Genomic DNA, 16,810 nt, shown 5'->3' with positions numbered 1-16,810 from the left:
TTGCAGCGTAAAGGAGAGAGCAGGAAAATAAAGGCTGGAGGTAAAAGGGAAAGAAAAAGAGAAATAGGGAAGTGAAGGAAAGAAGAGAACACCACTTCGCTGTTTCAAGCTTTCTGTCAAAGAAAACGGGTCGGTTCGTCGAGCTATCCGAGAAAGCAACACTTTTTGATCAATATATATATATATATATATATATATATGCATGTATATATGTATGTATGTATGTATGTATGTATATATGTATATATATAAAAAGATAAAGAAAGAAAAAGAGAGAGAAAGAGAGAGAGAAAAAAGAAAGGGAGGTCGGAAACGAAACTAAACTAAGGAGAAACACATTTCCTTGGTGAATTGAAGAGAACCATATGACATTGAACGGATGGTCCGACTTTGGATAAAAGTTCAACATTTCTGGAAAAGTTTTATTTGGAGGAAGAGGACGTAGTTTCGAGAAGTAAGGGTAGTGATACAAAGAGAGGAAGGAAAGGACGGCTCCTTCGGACTCTAGAGAAGAAAGAAGAAGTAGAAGAAAAAGCAAAAGTTCCGGCGACGACGGAAATGCCGAGGTTGCTTGCAAATTAGACGTCCGGAGTTGAATGAAGAATGCATGGATCGTGAACGAGAACCTGAATCATCGAGAAAGAAAGTTGAGGAAAATATCGTATCTCGAGTTTTTAGAAACAAGAAAGATTTAGTTCTGTATAGGGCTAGTTCGAATGGCAATTGATCCAATCAGTTTGTGATCGAGATCGATAGAAAATTTGTGGCAAACGATGGTTCAACAGTGATGGCGCTGTTTCAACAGCAATCGAGTTTCATGCTTGAAGCTTTCGAGAAGCGATCGGCAAGTTAACAACGTCGTTCTTCGTCGAACGTATCGGCTCCGCATATCCGGCTTTTAGATGAATAATTTTGCGGACAACTTCCGCCCTGTGATTGGAAACTTGGATATAGCTAATGCATCCACGACCTATATAAGCTTCGTACATCAGATTTGAAGTTTCACGAACGAGCTATCTCTCGATCAGGATTTATCGATCGATAACAACGCTTTGTATTTATTTATTTAATCAATGGAAGATGTTTATAATGATCGACAAATTAACATTTTTCAATAGAAGATAAGATAACGGAAGAACGTTTAATTTTAAGATACGCCAGTTGAGGCGGCATCTTGCGTGACTTTCGATCTATTTTAAAAGAAAATCGACTGCGCAATCTTGACGGAAGAGTACGAACTAACGAATAAACAAGATGATCTCTAGTTCTGATCGTTCTTTGCCTCCGCTTAGAATGGAAGGAAAATGTTTCGAGATCGATCGAAGGATATAAATTCTTCAATGAAGATTTCAAGATACTCGACATGTGTCTTTGAAGTGTCTCGCCTAACAACTTTTTGAACTTTTATTCGATAAGTGAATAAACGAAGGAGATGCCTACGAGTTGTAAAACGTGGAAAGGCCTAAAAACGTTGAAAATAACGATAATGACCATTATGAATGTTAGAAAAGTTAAATGTTAATCTTAAAAGAAAGCAACGAATACATAATCGATCGAAAGAGAATAAGCTAATATAAAAGATGCGATCTTCATTCGATTCGGAAAAGTAGCGCTCGATGTTTTCTTATTCTCGTCAAAATGAGACGCTCTTTATTACACACGTTGATCCTTTTGATGACGCTTCAGCAGTTACCGTCGATCAGTCGATCTCGAATACACAGTGAAAGGGAGTCCGTTTTGATACCAGGAGATATCGTTCTCGGTGGTCTGTTTCCCGTCCACGAGAAAGGCGGTTCCGCTTGCGGACCAAACGTCTACAATCGTGGCGTTCAACGGCTCGAGGCAATGCTCTTTGCGGTCGATCAAATCAACAGAGAGACCAGGATATTGCCGGACATCATGTTGGGTGTACACATCCTGGACACTTGTGGAAGAGACACCTACGCTCTCAATCAGAGTCTACACTTCGTTCGCGCTTCACTTTCAAATTTGGATATAAGCGTGCTCGAGTGTGCAGATCGATCAACGCCCAGAGTAAAGAAGACAGCTAGTGCTGGACCGATCTTTGGCGTCATCGGTGGATCCTACAGTTCTGTATCGCTTCAGGTTGCCAATCTGTTGCGCCTCTTTCACATACCACAAATATCACCAGCATCCACGGCCAAGGCTCTTAGTGACAAAACCAGGTTTGTTTTTTTTTACATTATCTCTTTCTTTTATTTATAATACTACGAGAATAAATAAGAAGAAGATGATGAGATCAGTTTTCAATATTCTTTTCTTTCCACCTATACATTAACCCTTGATGAGATTATGTAACTCGTATATATTTTTTCTTTTACTTCATTTTTCTTTTTTCCACAAAATTAATTGATAATTCATATATCCTAAGGTTATATTTATGTTAATATATTATGGGTATACTATAAATTTTATGTTATATAATATCATGTCTTCTCTTAGATATAACTAAAAGAACTAAATTGAGTTATAGAGGGTAAAAAAATATCACCAGTTCCGTGTGATCGAATATTTTCATATTTTTGCAATAGGCATGTCTTCGATGCTATTTGCGTTAATAGCTACCAATATTTTAAATATTTTTGCACAATTTCTATCTTTTCTATCACATATATAATTAGTTATAAATCTTTCAATTTTTCATTGAAATGTAATTATTATTATTAAGATAATTGGATTGAATTGTAATTATTTGTAAATCTTCATAACATATATTTGATATATTTGGTATATTGATTTTTGGTATGAATTTCAAAATAATTCACTTAATCATCTAGACTGTGAAAATGACATGTGTTTTTATAGAAATACGTATGAATCACTGCATGTATTTAGAAGTATATGTAGGAAGAAATATATTACATATAATTCTAATATTTATCTCACTATTTTTAATATAAAATTTCTAAAAAATTCATAATATGCCTAAAACTGTTTTTTTTTTCTTTTTTTTTTTTTAAATATATTTTTAGAGTTTGAACGTTTTCCATCGAATGCATACGATTTTTGTCAAATTTGTAAATACTTGAAAGCACTGCTATTTTTTAAAAGCAGGAATCGAATCGAATATTTTGTTGAAAGTAATTTTATTTTCGATATAAATTTCAAATTAATTCTATAATCTGTTTTAATGGTAAAGTGAATGCACATGTACGCACACACGCACGCAAGCGCGTTCACACTTATATATACACATTTAGACTTTTATATGATCGAGAATTAAAATTTTTGGGTATTTCAAATAGTTTCAGAAATAATTATCCGGTAAAAATTTTCGTTTTATTCGGTACATATGTTCGTGTCTTTAAAAACGAAAAAGATCTTGTGCTCGATTGCTCGATTTGTAAAACTTTCGAACTAATTACAAACAGTTACGTGTTCCGTGGACAATTTCAAAGAGAAAGAAAGAGTCACTTCTACTATTGCGTAACTTTATTTTAGAAAGGATTGCATAATGTGTCAAACATTCGCACGAAGTTACAGTTCTTATTAGAAAATGATACTAACAACAAATATTCTTTCAAAGGATTCTCTTGAATCGTGGTAAGTGATCAGGAAGCTACATAGTAAATCGGTGAAGTTGTCTTTCAATGTTACCTTTCAATCGTTCAAGATTATGTTTAGGAATTCACTTGATCGAGAGAGGATGAAATTGAAATTTGGTACTTGTTTTTGCATTTAGTTGTATTAGTAGTAGTAATGGTAGTAGCACAATAGAAATAAGAATAACTATATACTTCAGTTCAGTTATATTCTTTTTCTATACTTTGTACTCAATTGGAGCACACTGTGTTGTCATTTTCATCTTAACGCAAGCCCCGAAAAGGCTGCTTTTGTAACGTTGATATTGCTTTCGGTTTCATTAGGTATCCTTTAAAAAAGCTTTTCTTTTAACTTTTCCATTTGTTTTTATTCCGTTTGTACTTCTACCGGTTTTTGTCTCGAAACGAATAGTTAAGAGAAGAGAGAAAGATATATATATATGTCACTAGTAATATTTAAATATGTAGCAGTAAGAAAGAAAAGAAAAAAATTTTCAATTAACCAAGAAGTATTTAGTTAGACGAAAATGTATGCATGTGTTTTCATGTATAAAAGGTGAAGATTTTCTCTTCGTACCCATTTTTATCATCGTTTTTTTTCTCACTTATTTTTATTCGTATATACATATCTTTTGTAATATTTTTTCTCTATTTTTACTATTCCTTCTCTTTTATACTTTCTGTCATATTTTCTTTTTTTGTCTAATTTTTCTTTTTTTTTTCTTTCTCTATTCTCTTTCTCTATTTCCAAGTAATTTTTTTGTTATCCGCAAAATATGAAAGAATAAAAGAAAAGTCATTAATTGTTCGACGAAGGATATTATTAGATCTAAGCAGCTCGTCAGCATAAAAAATTTGTAATGTCGTCTTTTTTGACGAAAAGGAAAAAAAATATACCCGGGAAAGGTCTTCCCTCTTAGAATCACGATATTGCTTGCAAACTTGCGTTCTTACAAACGACTCTTTTTCTCTGAAATCGAGAGTATCATCTGTGTATATCGATTGGCAGAGATACTGGCTTCTATCTGTATCCTGCGTAACCCAATTTGTCCCAAGGGCTCGATTATAGATCTCTCCGGAGAAACTTCGACGTCAACCCTCGAGACATCGAACGGAATTGCGTGTAGACCGTTGATACTTTCCGCATGTGTTGATCATTAAGATGATATACTATTTTGATTCTCAGAGGTTAGTGATTTTTATTTTCCTCAAACGAAAGCCGCATTGATTTATTTGATTTCTCATGGGATGCTCTTGGTAAATTGAGCTTTACGACTTTTATTACATTTCAGTGAAACGTTTTAAATCCTGGTATTATTAAAATTAAAGAAAAAAAAAAGAAAAAAAGGACTACATAATCAATGCTCCAGAAATCTATTCTAATTAAAGTTTTGACGATGAACACATTTTTGTAGTTTTCAAAATGATGTATAGGATAATATATAAGTTTTAATGATTTTCAAGCCTTTTTATTTTTAATTTATATGAATTAGGTGTATGAATTATTATGATGTAGGTACGTGTACACATACATATATATGACATGCTATAAATCGTGTTGATAGGTTGAATATAAATATTTGTTATAGTTACGTATAAATTTTCTTCTTGTACAGGTTCGATTATTTTGCAAGGACAGTACCACCAGATACATTCCAGTCGATTGCTTTGGTCGATGTAGTGAAGAGCGCTAACTGGTCTTACGTATCGACCGTCTATTCAGAGGGTAGCTACGGCGAATATGGGATCGAAGTGTTCACGCGTGAAGCAATCGAGAGAAATGTTTGCATAGCAGCAGCAGTAAAGGTACCGAGTGCAGCAAACGACAAGATCTTCGACGATATTATTCAGAGATTGATAAAGAAGTCGAATGCTCGAGCAGTAGTCCTCTTCACTCGAGCCGAAGATGCGCGAGGAATTCTCGAAGCAACGAGGAGATCGAACCTCAGTCAACCATTTCAGTGGTTAGCCAGTGATGGTTGGGGCAGACAAATAAAGCTCGTCGAAGGTTTAGAGGAAGAAGCCGAAGGAGCGATTACCGTTGAACTTCAATCAAAAAATATTCCAGAATTCGACGAGTATATGGCAAACTTAACGCCAGAAAACAATCATAGGAATCCTTGGTTCGCCGAATATTGGGAAGAAGTTTTTAGTTGCGATTTAAAGAAAAACACTAAGTCTCAACATCAGGCACATACTACGATTTCATCAACAAATGGTGCGAGGAAGATTTGTAATCCTGAATTTAGATTGACACCAAGCAGAGGATACGAACAAGAATCTAAAGTCCAATTCGTTGTTGATGCTGTTTATGCGTTTGCATTGGCTCTTCATAATCTTCAAAGTGATCTCTGTGGTAAGAAAGGAGTCTGTCCTGCGATGGCTAATTACGATCGCGGTGCTTTCTACAGAGATTATCTTTTGAACGTTTCCTTCAAAGGTAAATTCGATTTTTATATTTCTTTATTATTTTTTCTTTTTCTTTTTATTTATTTTCTTATTCGAACGAATGGGTCTTGATCGATATTTCGTGTCACGTTGATCTAACTCTTATCTATAATAAAACATATCGTATATATGAACGTAGTTTATATATTCGAATACTACGAAACGATCATCCTTTCTAACGTAAATCAAATTCATTTCTTGCTATTATGCGACCGAGAAAAGCAACGACTATTTACTAGGTTCATATGCAGTAAACTGAACGTTCGATTGTATAAATTCCCGAGAATTTACACAATCGGATATAAAAATGAGAATGGAAAGATTGTTAGAAATTCTCAATTTTCTTATCGATTGCTCGATTTTAATTATACGTGCTATATCAATGTAAGACAAGATCAATCGATGTGAAAGAATTTTTTTCTTTTTTTCAGCGGAAAATACTTGATAAAAAACGTTGAAAATAGAACGTTCAATTCTTCGCATACTTCCTACTAAATGTCAAAATTCTTTGAAAATTTAATATAGAAAAAATTATTCGATCAAAAAAAAGTGTCCGAATATTTCTGCGACTGACTGTATATAACAGAACGGCGACTACTATCGATCGGAAGCATTTAGTTCAGCGAAGTTACCTTTTTTTTTCTTTTTTTTTCTTTTCCTTCCGATAAAATGACATTTAGTCAAGGATAAGTAAGAAGGATAAATATATTTTCGAATGAAATTTTCTAAGTCGAATCAACGTGACACCGATTTGCATTTAACTTATATTACAATAATGCGTTCTATTACCGATAGTTCGAAAATCATAAAAAACAATGAAAGATCGATCGATCACGTGCGAGAGAGACAAGCGAACGTATACATAGTTGGGTATCCCTCGAGTTTCTTTTGCGTTAGTAATCGATCATTTTATCCTTGAAGATATAAAGTCTTTAAAGGAAATATTCTAGATACAAATGGAAATTATCGTAGACGGAGTAGAATCCATATGTCATAAGGGGAAAGGTACAGTCCAGGATGAGGTTAGATTAAGAAAAACATTTATCGAGGTCAGAACTTCGACAAATAGACGCATCACACAACAGAAATATTTATAGCATGTTCGAATTTATTTCTTGAGTGAGAAGATCAAATGAAAAGAAACTGTGGGATGGGGAAGGAAGAGGGTGGTGGAAGGGATTTGGGAATGGGGACTGTTTTTAGATAGGAGGAAGTAGAACTTTTGTTGATTCTATGAGTTCGCGATGAGATGATACGTGTATTATTAAACGGAATATTTCGAATTGAATCGGATTCATCCGACGGGCGTACCATTATCGATTCGTGTCACGAACGTACACGCGACGATATCGCACGAAATGCGCAGGAGATAATGGCTCTCGCATTTATTCCTCGCCGGCTGCGTTTTTAGGCTAGCAGCAGCCTAGAACGTCGGCTCAAATATTAAGGTCACGCCGTTGCAGGTACTTTCAGTGATAAAGGGAATACGAACTTTCTCCGTGGAGTCTCTTTTCTTTGATCTCTTTCCCGATTCGATAACCGCGTTGAAATTCATATTATTATTATTAAACTTCAATCTCAGTAATCTCCTTCGCGAATAGATGGATCTTCTTAATATCTATGTATCTTCCTACTTAAATACAGTTACAAAGGGAATGAACTGTAAAGTTTTTCTTTAATATTTAGTATTTAGGTTACGAATAAATGTTAAATGGACGATGTTAAGCTATGTTTTTTCTTTTCTTTTTTTTCCAAATAAATGTTTGTCAGGGGGAAAAAATATTTGAGGATAAATTAAAGATTAATATATTCATGTATATCAAATATGAATTGCGACAATATCTTGAATGTCATTTGTAAAAAATATTTACTTAAAATTGTAATCGTTTTTTAAGAAAATTTCGATATTATCAATAGATCGATGATGTCAATTGTATAGACAGGTGGTTTGAAAATTATATTTTTTATCACTCGTTACAATTATATAAGATAATCGAGGAATTAGAAGAGAAACGTGTCAATCGATCGATCAATCGATTAATCGAAGAATAGGTAGAAATGTATACCTATGTACGGTATACATAATTCAGCCAATCATTTCACACCGATTAATTAGTAAGCGACGATTTACTTTGACTCCCATAGCGTGACTCGCTCGCTATTATATTAGCTTCACGGATAATACAATAGAACGAGGAAATTACGTTACGCGATGTCCGTCTATTTAGGTCACTGAACAGGAAGATCTCTCGATGATATTTTCGAATAAAGGGAATACTCCATGAGCCATCGAAGACGATCGTGTCTTTTTTGATCAATGTATTCTATAAACTTTATTATTATTATTATTATTACTATTATTATGATTCCTTTTTTCTTCATCAGAATCATACAATGGAATCGTACAAATCGTCCAAAAGAACACACGTGATTTTCATCTTTTCCATTGATTCTTCGCCATAAACCCATATAATTTTAAAGACATACACTTATATATTTGTATTTCTGATCTTATTTCATTTTTTCGTCACAATATTAATTGATAATTATAATATTTCTAATAAAGGGATTAAATGAAATTTTCTTTCTTTCTTTCATTTTCTTTTTGTTCTTTATTTCTTTAATAGTCGAAAATAGCGTAAAATAAAATACATTACTATAATAATACCAAGCGTATGTTATCAATCTTCATTTACAAAGAAGATCGAAGGTCGTAGCACATGCATTCGATTCGTGAAAGATAAGACATTGTTCGACAATAAGAAACGAATCAATAAGGCCATCAAGACTTATAGAATGTTCGTAGTCTCAATAATTAGACATTTTCCGTGTATGCGCATTCATCGCGTGCGATTAACCACCAATTCGTCATATCCTATTTGTCGTAGCTATATGCATTAGCAAATTCTTATCGATTTGCGCAAGTATTCCTTCGTATCTCTCTGTTCTCAGTACTCGATGTACCGAGTAATAAAACGATGATCTAAGTCGAATGTAAATTCACGAAGAGAGAGTATCGACGAAAAGAATATGTTTCCATTATTTTCGAAGATCATCTTATCACTTTTAAATCTGTTAAAGTCATTTAATCTATCTTAACTGTTTGAAAAAAAAAAAACTTAAGTCTTTTTATGTCTCCAACGATATGGTGTCGATGAAAAATACAATCTTTTTTTTCTAGAAGAATTAGAACATTTAATAACTATATTTTATTGATTAGATTTTGCTTCATTATCTACGATTAAAATATTTCGATTTTTTTATAGTAAGTAAATGCCACATACTTGTAACTATTCAACCCTTTGCACTATAATTAGTTTCTTAATTTCTTTTCAACCAATTCTGAGTTGACTTTTTCCTACTTTTGATATTTCATATAAATCTGTACATAATTAGTAAATTTTTCAATAAAACTATCCCCTACTGATTTGTTTTATTATTTCTGAGAGAAAAATACTGTTATCGGTTGCAAAATGTTATTGTTGAAAAAATTAACATGACATTGAAAAGGAAAAAGTCTGTTAAATTATGCAGTTTTCTAAATCACATTGTTTAAATCGGAATTAGATGATTAAGATTAGGACGTACTCCAACGGACGAGATATTCTATTAGAACAAAACTGTAAGAGCAAAAATTCAGAACAAACAATATGCATTTTCTTCGAAAACAAAATTCGAAAAGGAAACTCTTGGCGGCAGTTATCTCTACTGAAGGTTCTTGGAAAAGGATAACCGCTTTTCACGTCGCTCCTAACCGATATATTTTCAAAACCCATTCGTTGCAGCTTCACCGAGTGTATCTTCGCGATATTACGTGCCATTTCACGGGCCAAGCCTCGAAGGTATTCAGATTTTCAGTCATTTTCCAGACGCCGCAGGCAGCGAGGTGAAATTCGACGAACACGGTGACGGTCTGGCAAGATACGAAATCCTGAATTTCCGAAAGTCGAATCTCAGCGGTACCGATGGCTATCATTATCGGGCAAGTACAAAGATGATAAGAGAAACAGACAATAAAACAAAGAAAAAGAAAAGAACAAAATAAAAAAGAAGGGGAAAAAAGGAGAGGAGAGAAACGAGTTTCCTCTCAGATATCACTCCTTCCTTTTTTCCTCACAATTAATTAACGTTCGTGAAAATCCGCAAAAAAGAAAAATCGCATTTGTAGAACCTCCGTTTAATTCGCTTTCTTCGAATTACTTTTGTAAAAGTTCGCGTTCGAACTGACACGAAAGCTATTATCCTCTCTTATTGTCTCCGTTGGAAACTTTCCACAAATCGTCTCTCTGTCTGTCTGTCTCTCTCTCTCTCTCTCTCTCTCTCTCTCTCTTTCTTTCTTTTTCTTTTCTTTTCATTTCTTTTCTTTTCTTTTCTTTTCTTTTCTTTTCTTTTCTTTTCTTTTATTTTCCCTCTCAATTTATATTTTTTTATGAATTTTTATTCTTTTCGACAAATTATAACTTCTAAATATGCCTAATTAATATTTCGTCTTATCGTGAACAACGATGAATCATTTAATTATATCAAATCTCTTCTCCTTTCACGGCAAATATAAATTCTTGTTCCGTTAAAACCGTACGTAGTCCGGTTAGCCAACAATCGTCGACTATTTTATTGAATTAGCATCAATTAATTTATAGTTACATGCTACTAAAGTTGAAATAAATATTTCATAAAAGCGTATAAACGAAGATATTTATTAGAGCATGAAAGAAATTTTCTTCTTTTTTCCTATTAGTCATATTCTCAGAAATATACTTAGCTAGCTAGCCCTTAAGCGATTTTTCAGAGAACAATCAAGCTTCGTTAATAAAACGTGATGTTGAAAGCGTGAAAATCCTTTTTATTTGCATATTTTATAGTACAAACTTTCTGTAATATCTTTGTATATGAGACATCGGATCAAAACTTGTCCACGTTTTATTCCATATGTTAATCCTTTTTTTTAATTTTTTTTATTTTCTATTTGTTTTTATTCTTATTCAAATAAAATATTCTCTAAAGAAGATAAATTTATGATTGCAATGGGATGTAAAATCTAATATTTGCATTTCTGAATTTAAAAAGATAAAAAGAAAGAGAGAAACAGATAGCTATCTGACCATTTAACGTTATTGGATCTCGAAAAAATATAGCTATCTCAATATCATATATCCGATTTACTATAAATTGCACGTATCTTATAAAAGGATTTGAAAGAAAAACATGTTGGAAGTTATATATATATAAAAGAGAGAGAGAGAGAGAGAAAAAGGGAGAAAGAGAGAGAGAGAGAGAAAGAGGGAGAAAATAAAAACGCAAAAGATTTCAGGTCGTAGGCAAATGGTACAACTCCTTGGATATTAAGACGGACGAGATGGTATGGGCACGAGGAACAAAAGACATACCAATCTCAGCATGCTCTTTACCCTGCGAATCAGGTATGATAAAGAAGCAACAGGGTGACACTTGTTGCTGGGTGTGCGATCAGTGCGAAGAGTACGAGTTCGTGTACGATGAGTATACCTGCATGGATTGCGGGCCAGGCTTGTGGCCTCATGTAGACAAAAAAAGTTGCTACCATTTACCGGTGAAGCATATCAAGTGGAGCAGCGCCTTTGCAATAGCACCAGCTGTGATCTCTTGTCTTGGGATAGCAGCAACCTTGGCAGTGGCTTGTCTTCTCTTTCAACATCGGGACACTCCAGTAGTTCGTGCTTCTGGACGAGAGTTGACCGTTGTTCTTTTAGCTGGCGTTTTGGTCTGCTATTTGAACACGTTTCTGTTACTGGTAACACCGACGACAGTTACCTGTGTCCTTCAAAGATTTGGTGTAGGCGTGAGTTTCAGCGCCGTATACGGTGCTCTTCTTACCAAGACCAATCGTATCGCCAGAATATTCGATGCAGCTTCGAGATCTGCAGTGAGACCTCGATACATCAGTCCAACCTCACAAGTTTGCATAGCGGCCGCCTTGATAGCATTCCAAATCGTCCTGACTCTTATATGGATGGTCGTCGAGCCACCGGGCACGCGATATTATTATCCCGATCGCAAACAGGTCATATTGAAATGTAACATTCAAGATATGAGCTTTCTCTTCTCTCAACTATACAACGCTATTCTGATCCTCGTCTCCACCGTTTATGCCGTAAAAACACGAAAGATACCAGAAAACTTTAACGAAAGCAAATTCATTGGCTTCACTATGTACACGACCTGTATTATCTGGCTTGGCTTTGTACCCATTTATTTCGGAACTGGAAACGCTCACGAGACCCAAATCACGACGCTCTGTGTCGCTATTAGTCTCAGCGCATCGGTTACCCTCGTTTGTCTGTACGCACCCAAAGTCTACATTATCGTCTTCCAACCGGATAAAAATATACGAGGCAAAACTTTCATCAAGAGCAACACTTTAAAGAAACAGGGTAGCAGCGCTGGAACTTCTTCAGTCACGAAATGTGAGTGAAAGTAAATCAATTGGTTATTCGATTAGATTAGATTAAATTTGATTTAAATCGATTCGATTCGATCCGATTTTCATCTTTTATTCGTACTTCGTTATCTCGAATTAGACATATCGTTATCTAATATCCTTTCTTCTTATTCGAGATCGTAACAATACAAAGCAATTTTAGGTCAAACGATCGTCTATCTTAAGGGAGTTTAATCTTTTATTTTCCAATTATTCAATTTAATGAAGAACATCGACGTTTTCAACATTGCAGTAAATTCAGCCTTCTACGTGTAACGAGATAATTATAAACCCTACAATCACTCCTTCGAATTTGTTTCATCATGATAATGCCTTGCGGTATCTCCGAAATATCGAATTTTCGTCTTAAACTAAATATATATGAGTGATAATAATAATATGTACATACGTAGGAGGAGAATTTTAATAATGACGAAACATCATGTTCTATGACACATTAAAACGTAACAACGAATGATAATCTTAATGCCTTACTACGACGCACAGTTTTGTCAATAAGCGTGACCCATTTTTTATGCGGTTTTAGACTCAATGTTTTTCTTTTTCTTTTTTCTGTCAAGACAAATCTAGCATATTTTCTATAATGTCTTCCAAAAGTTCTTTTTCTTTTCTTTTTTATCTTTGTATATTTTTTCGTTTTCGTTTTCGTTTTCGTTTTCGTTTTCGTTTTCGTTTTCGTTTTCGTTTTCATTTTCATTTTCATTTTCGTTTTGGTTTTCGTTTTCGTTTTCGTTTTCGTTTTCGTTTTCGTTTTCGTTTTCGTTTTCGTTTTCGTTTTCGTTTTCGTTTTCGTTTTCGTTTTCGTTTTCGTTTTCGTTTTCGTTTTCTTAAACCAAATTTATTCGTATTTATTTTGAAAATAATTATCACAGTTGACAAAATGTAATGAACGTGACTTTAAAGCAAAAACAATGAGAAAAATTAGTCGGATGAATTGCGAATTATGAAGAGACAGAAACAGTAATGAGAATACTCGGCACAATGCCAAAGCGCTTTGTAACTGCTACTCTTTAATTAGACTGTACAGAGTACATTCGCTCTCGTACTATGTACATACGTACTTGGCCAGCTCGTATATTATCGCGATCGCATTCTACGCGTTCCATTTCATATTCCGATGTGAAATTCTTCGTTAAAACGCGGCGTACACGAAAGATGCGTTTACTGAATCAAGATTACAACTTCGTTAAATTTTTTTCGTAAACTTTGTCAAATTATTTTAATTATTGAAAAAACTTGGAGAAAGAAAAAAGAAAAGAAAAAAGGACGGCAATGGTTTTATGCGAAACTTACAATAATATGCAAAGTTATCTTTTCTTTTTTATCTGACTCTTAATCTTCTTCTCTTGGATCTCCTGTACCATTTAATTTTTAATTTTAGCCATTCCCGTTGAATATACATTAATATTGAAAAGCATAATAGCGAGCAGCAATAATTAATAATCAGTGATGTTAGAATAGTACGTTAAAAAAAATAAATAATAATTCTATAAAATGAATTTATTTATTTACATGAACAAACGTAAAATATTAGATGCTATCCAATTTCTATTATAATTTATCTACTGACGTTATGGGTGTAAGGAAATATTCGGTCGAAGTGACATTTAATAGTAATGAATTTATTAAATTATATTCACATATACAGAGAGAGGATTTCTATCTCATCGTTCTCTTCATCAGAGATTATGAATATGTATTAGATTTTCTGGTGACTTTTTAGGTAAAAGATAATTTAAAACTGTTCGGGTATTATCTCGTAAGATAGAAAGACTTGATAAAATTGAGATTATTTACTTAGTTTTATCAATTCCCATTGATATGAAATGAATGATCCGTACGAATTTATCTGTTAACTTATCTATTTAAAAAATGATGAAAGACTCGATTCCGATATATATGATATAATATATATATATATATATATATATATATATCACTAAAAACCTAAAAATTAATGTTATCATATTATTATTTAATATTTCAGATACTGCCTGCGAATTAGTCAGCGAAAGTATGCCTTTGCAAAGTGCACTCACAGCGGCCGTACAAACTTCGGTGGGTGTAACAGAAATCTCACTTGCACCAAACTCGTCTAGCATGACAACTAATAACGAACAGGTGGCTCAATTGTAAATCGATTCACCAATTACTTTTACGTACTTCGACATATTCGATAAATTTGAGACATATTCAACGAGTGGATTGTAAATTACTGAAGGAAAAAAAGAAAAAATAATAATGCAATATTCCATCGTAAATTAATTTCTTCGATTAAGAAGAATATAAAAAAACGATGAGAGAAAGTTTACGAGACTGTGTGAATTAGAAAAAAGAAAATATAAAAATAAAAAAAAGATAAAAAAAGACAAGATACAATATCGATCGATGTTATTTCATTCGCGAATTATGTACAAAGTACATATTTCATAATATACAATATTTCGAGAGTGTGTGTTGGAGTACAAATATTATACCTTTATCGAGATAATGTTAAAACAATAATTTGCATAATCGATTAACTTAACAGACGACATTCGTACGAATGCTTTGTTGTGTTTTGCATCCTTAATTCATTAATACTATACTTATTAATGTATTACAAAACACAGTGTGTATATATATGTATATCAAGACCATCGATCAATCAACCACGATCATTGTTGTCGTTATTGTTACTGTTAACGTTATCCTTGGTATATATATATTCATATATATATATATTCATATATATATATGAATATACGTACATATGTATAAAAAGATAGATATATATCTATGTATGTAAAAAGTGTGCATCAAACGATCGTGTTGTATCACAAAAAATTCATAAATAAGATTAATTAATTTCGAATAATTCGCGAAAAAGACGAATGATTCAACCAAACCGATTTAGCGGACTTTCTTTATGAATATAAGTAAACGAGGAAATAACGAACGAAACCATCGTGTTTCGTTTTATTCTTTACATTGTTTTAAAGAAATTCTATTAAAATGTAACATAAAAATACGTGCTCGAAAGTTTCATTCGATCGTCTAGGCGATAAATTCAATCTCAAGATACTTTTTGGAACTATCGGAAGACAGTGAAATTCTGATAGGAAAGAAAAGAATGGTGTGAAAGTTCCTTTTTAATTAATTCGAATGTTATCGATTTTACGATATGTTAGCAACGTTTTAGAAATTTAATCTACGTTAGATATACATATTCGAATTAAATATTTATTTATTTACTTATTTATACTTCTTTGTACAGTCATTTTTATTTATTTATTTATTTATCTATTTAGTATTATGAAATATTTGTAATTTATACTATGAGAGAAAAAGAAAAATAGAAGTTATCGAAAAACGAGCAATACAGATCTCAAACGTTTTAGATGAGAGAAATAAATATTTATTTTCGAATGATCTTGCATCTGCAAGATTTTCTCTCTCTCTCTTTTTCTCTCTCTCTCTCTTTCTTTCTCTCTCTTTCTCTCTTTCTCTCTCTCTCTTTCTCTCTCTCTCTCTCTCTCTCTCTCTCTCTCTCTCTCTCTCTCTCTCTCTCTCTCTCTCTCTCTCTCTCTCTCTCTCTCTCTCTTCATTGATCGTGCCCATCCTTGTATTCTTTTAATCACATTCATATATTCTTCGAAACAAATCGAACAATTTTTCGAATGAACGTCTGTTACTCGTTCGTTTTATACCCAAATCGCTTCGCACAATCGTTCATATTAATTTACACATCTCGCTGCTATATCTGTATATTGGAATTCTGCGATCTTGTCAATAAAAGAAAAGAGAATGAAAAAAACAAACAAAAATGGAAAAAATAAAATAAGAAGAGAAGAACAAGGAAATCGTACAATTACATGTTTAATTACGTGTATCGTACAATAACTTTGCGGATCAGCACATTAGATTAAACATATAAGTCAACTAAGTAAGTAAAAAATGTTTAGATAGATACAATTCGTTCTTTGTTTCAAAGGTTTAACCTTCTTCGTTAAATATTTCTGAAAAAAATTTCGTCAAGTTTTTGAATTTTGTATTAATAATTTTCCTTGTCATAATTCTGTTATCATCGCAAACATTTTTCTTACATAATATAATAAAGAAATAATGATATCAACTTAAACAAGTGAACAATTAAACGAATTACCTACTATTATTGCAAAAAAGCATCATTTAAGCATATTATTTATCGTCAATTATTAATATGAAAAAATTAAAAGCGAAAGATTTAAGAGATTTTCAAATAAATATTTAAACAATTTCAATATATTGTATGTGTGTATATATATACACTTACACACACGCACGCACACATATATATACA

General features: G+C 32.9%; 1 protein-coding gene across 1 annotated transcript; it reads left to right on the top strand.

The window, feature by feature from the left end:
- The first annotated feature begins 222 nt into the window (after nt 1-222).
- Nucleotides 223-15,973, top strand: mGluR (metabotropic Glutamate Receptor). The gene is made up of 5 exons (XM_085659007.1): nt 223-2,186; nt 5,180-6,003; nt 9,881-9,993; nt 11,323-12,454; nt 14,477-15,973. Exons 1-5 carry the CDS (start codon nt 1,639-1,641, stop codon nt 14,623-14,625), a joined length of 2,766 nt encoding a protein of 921 aa, XP_085515133.1. The 5' UTR covers nt 223-1,638; the 3' UTR covers nt 14,626-15,973.
- Nucleotides 15,974-16,810: the final 837 nt, after the last annotated feature.

The sequence above is a fragment of the Vespa mandarinia genome, chromosome 8, assembly GCF_050613455.1.
Source record: "Vespa mandarinia isolate Hongniang chromosome 8, ASM5061345v1, whole genome shotgun sequence".
Lineage (NCBI taxonomy): Eukaryota > Metazoa > Arthropoda > Insecta > Hymenoptera > Vespidae > Vespa > Vespa mandarinia.
Note: the sequence above shows the minus strand (reverse complement) of the source record. Positions and strands in the feature narration are given on the sequence as shown.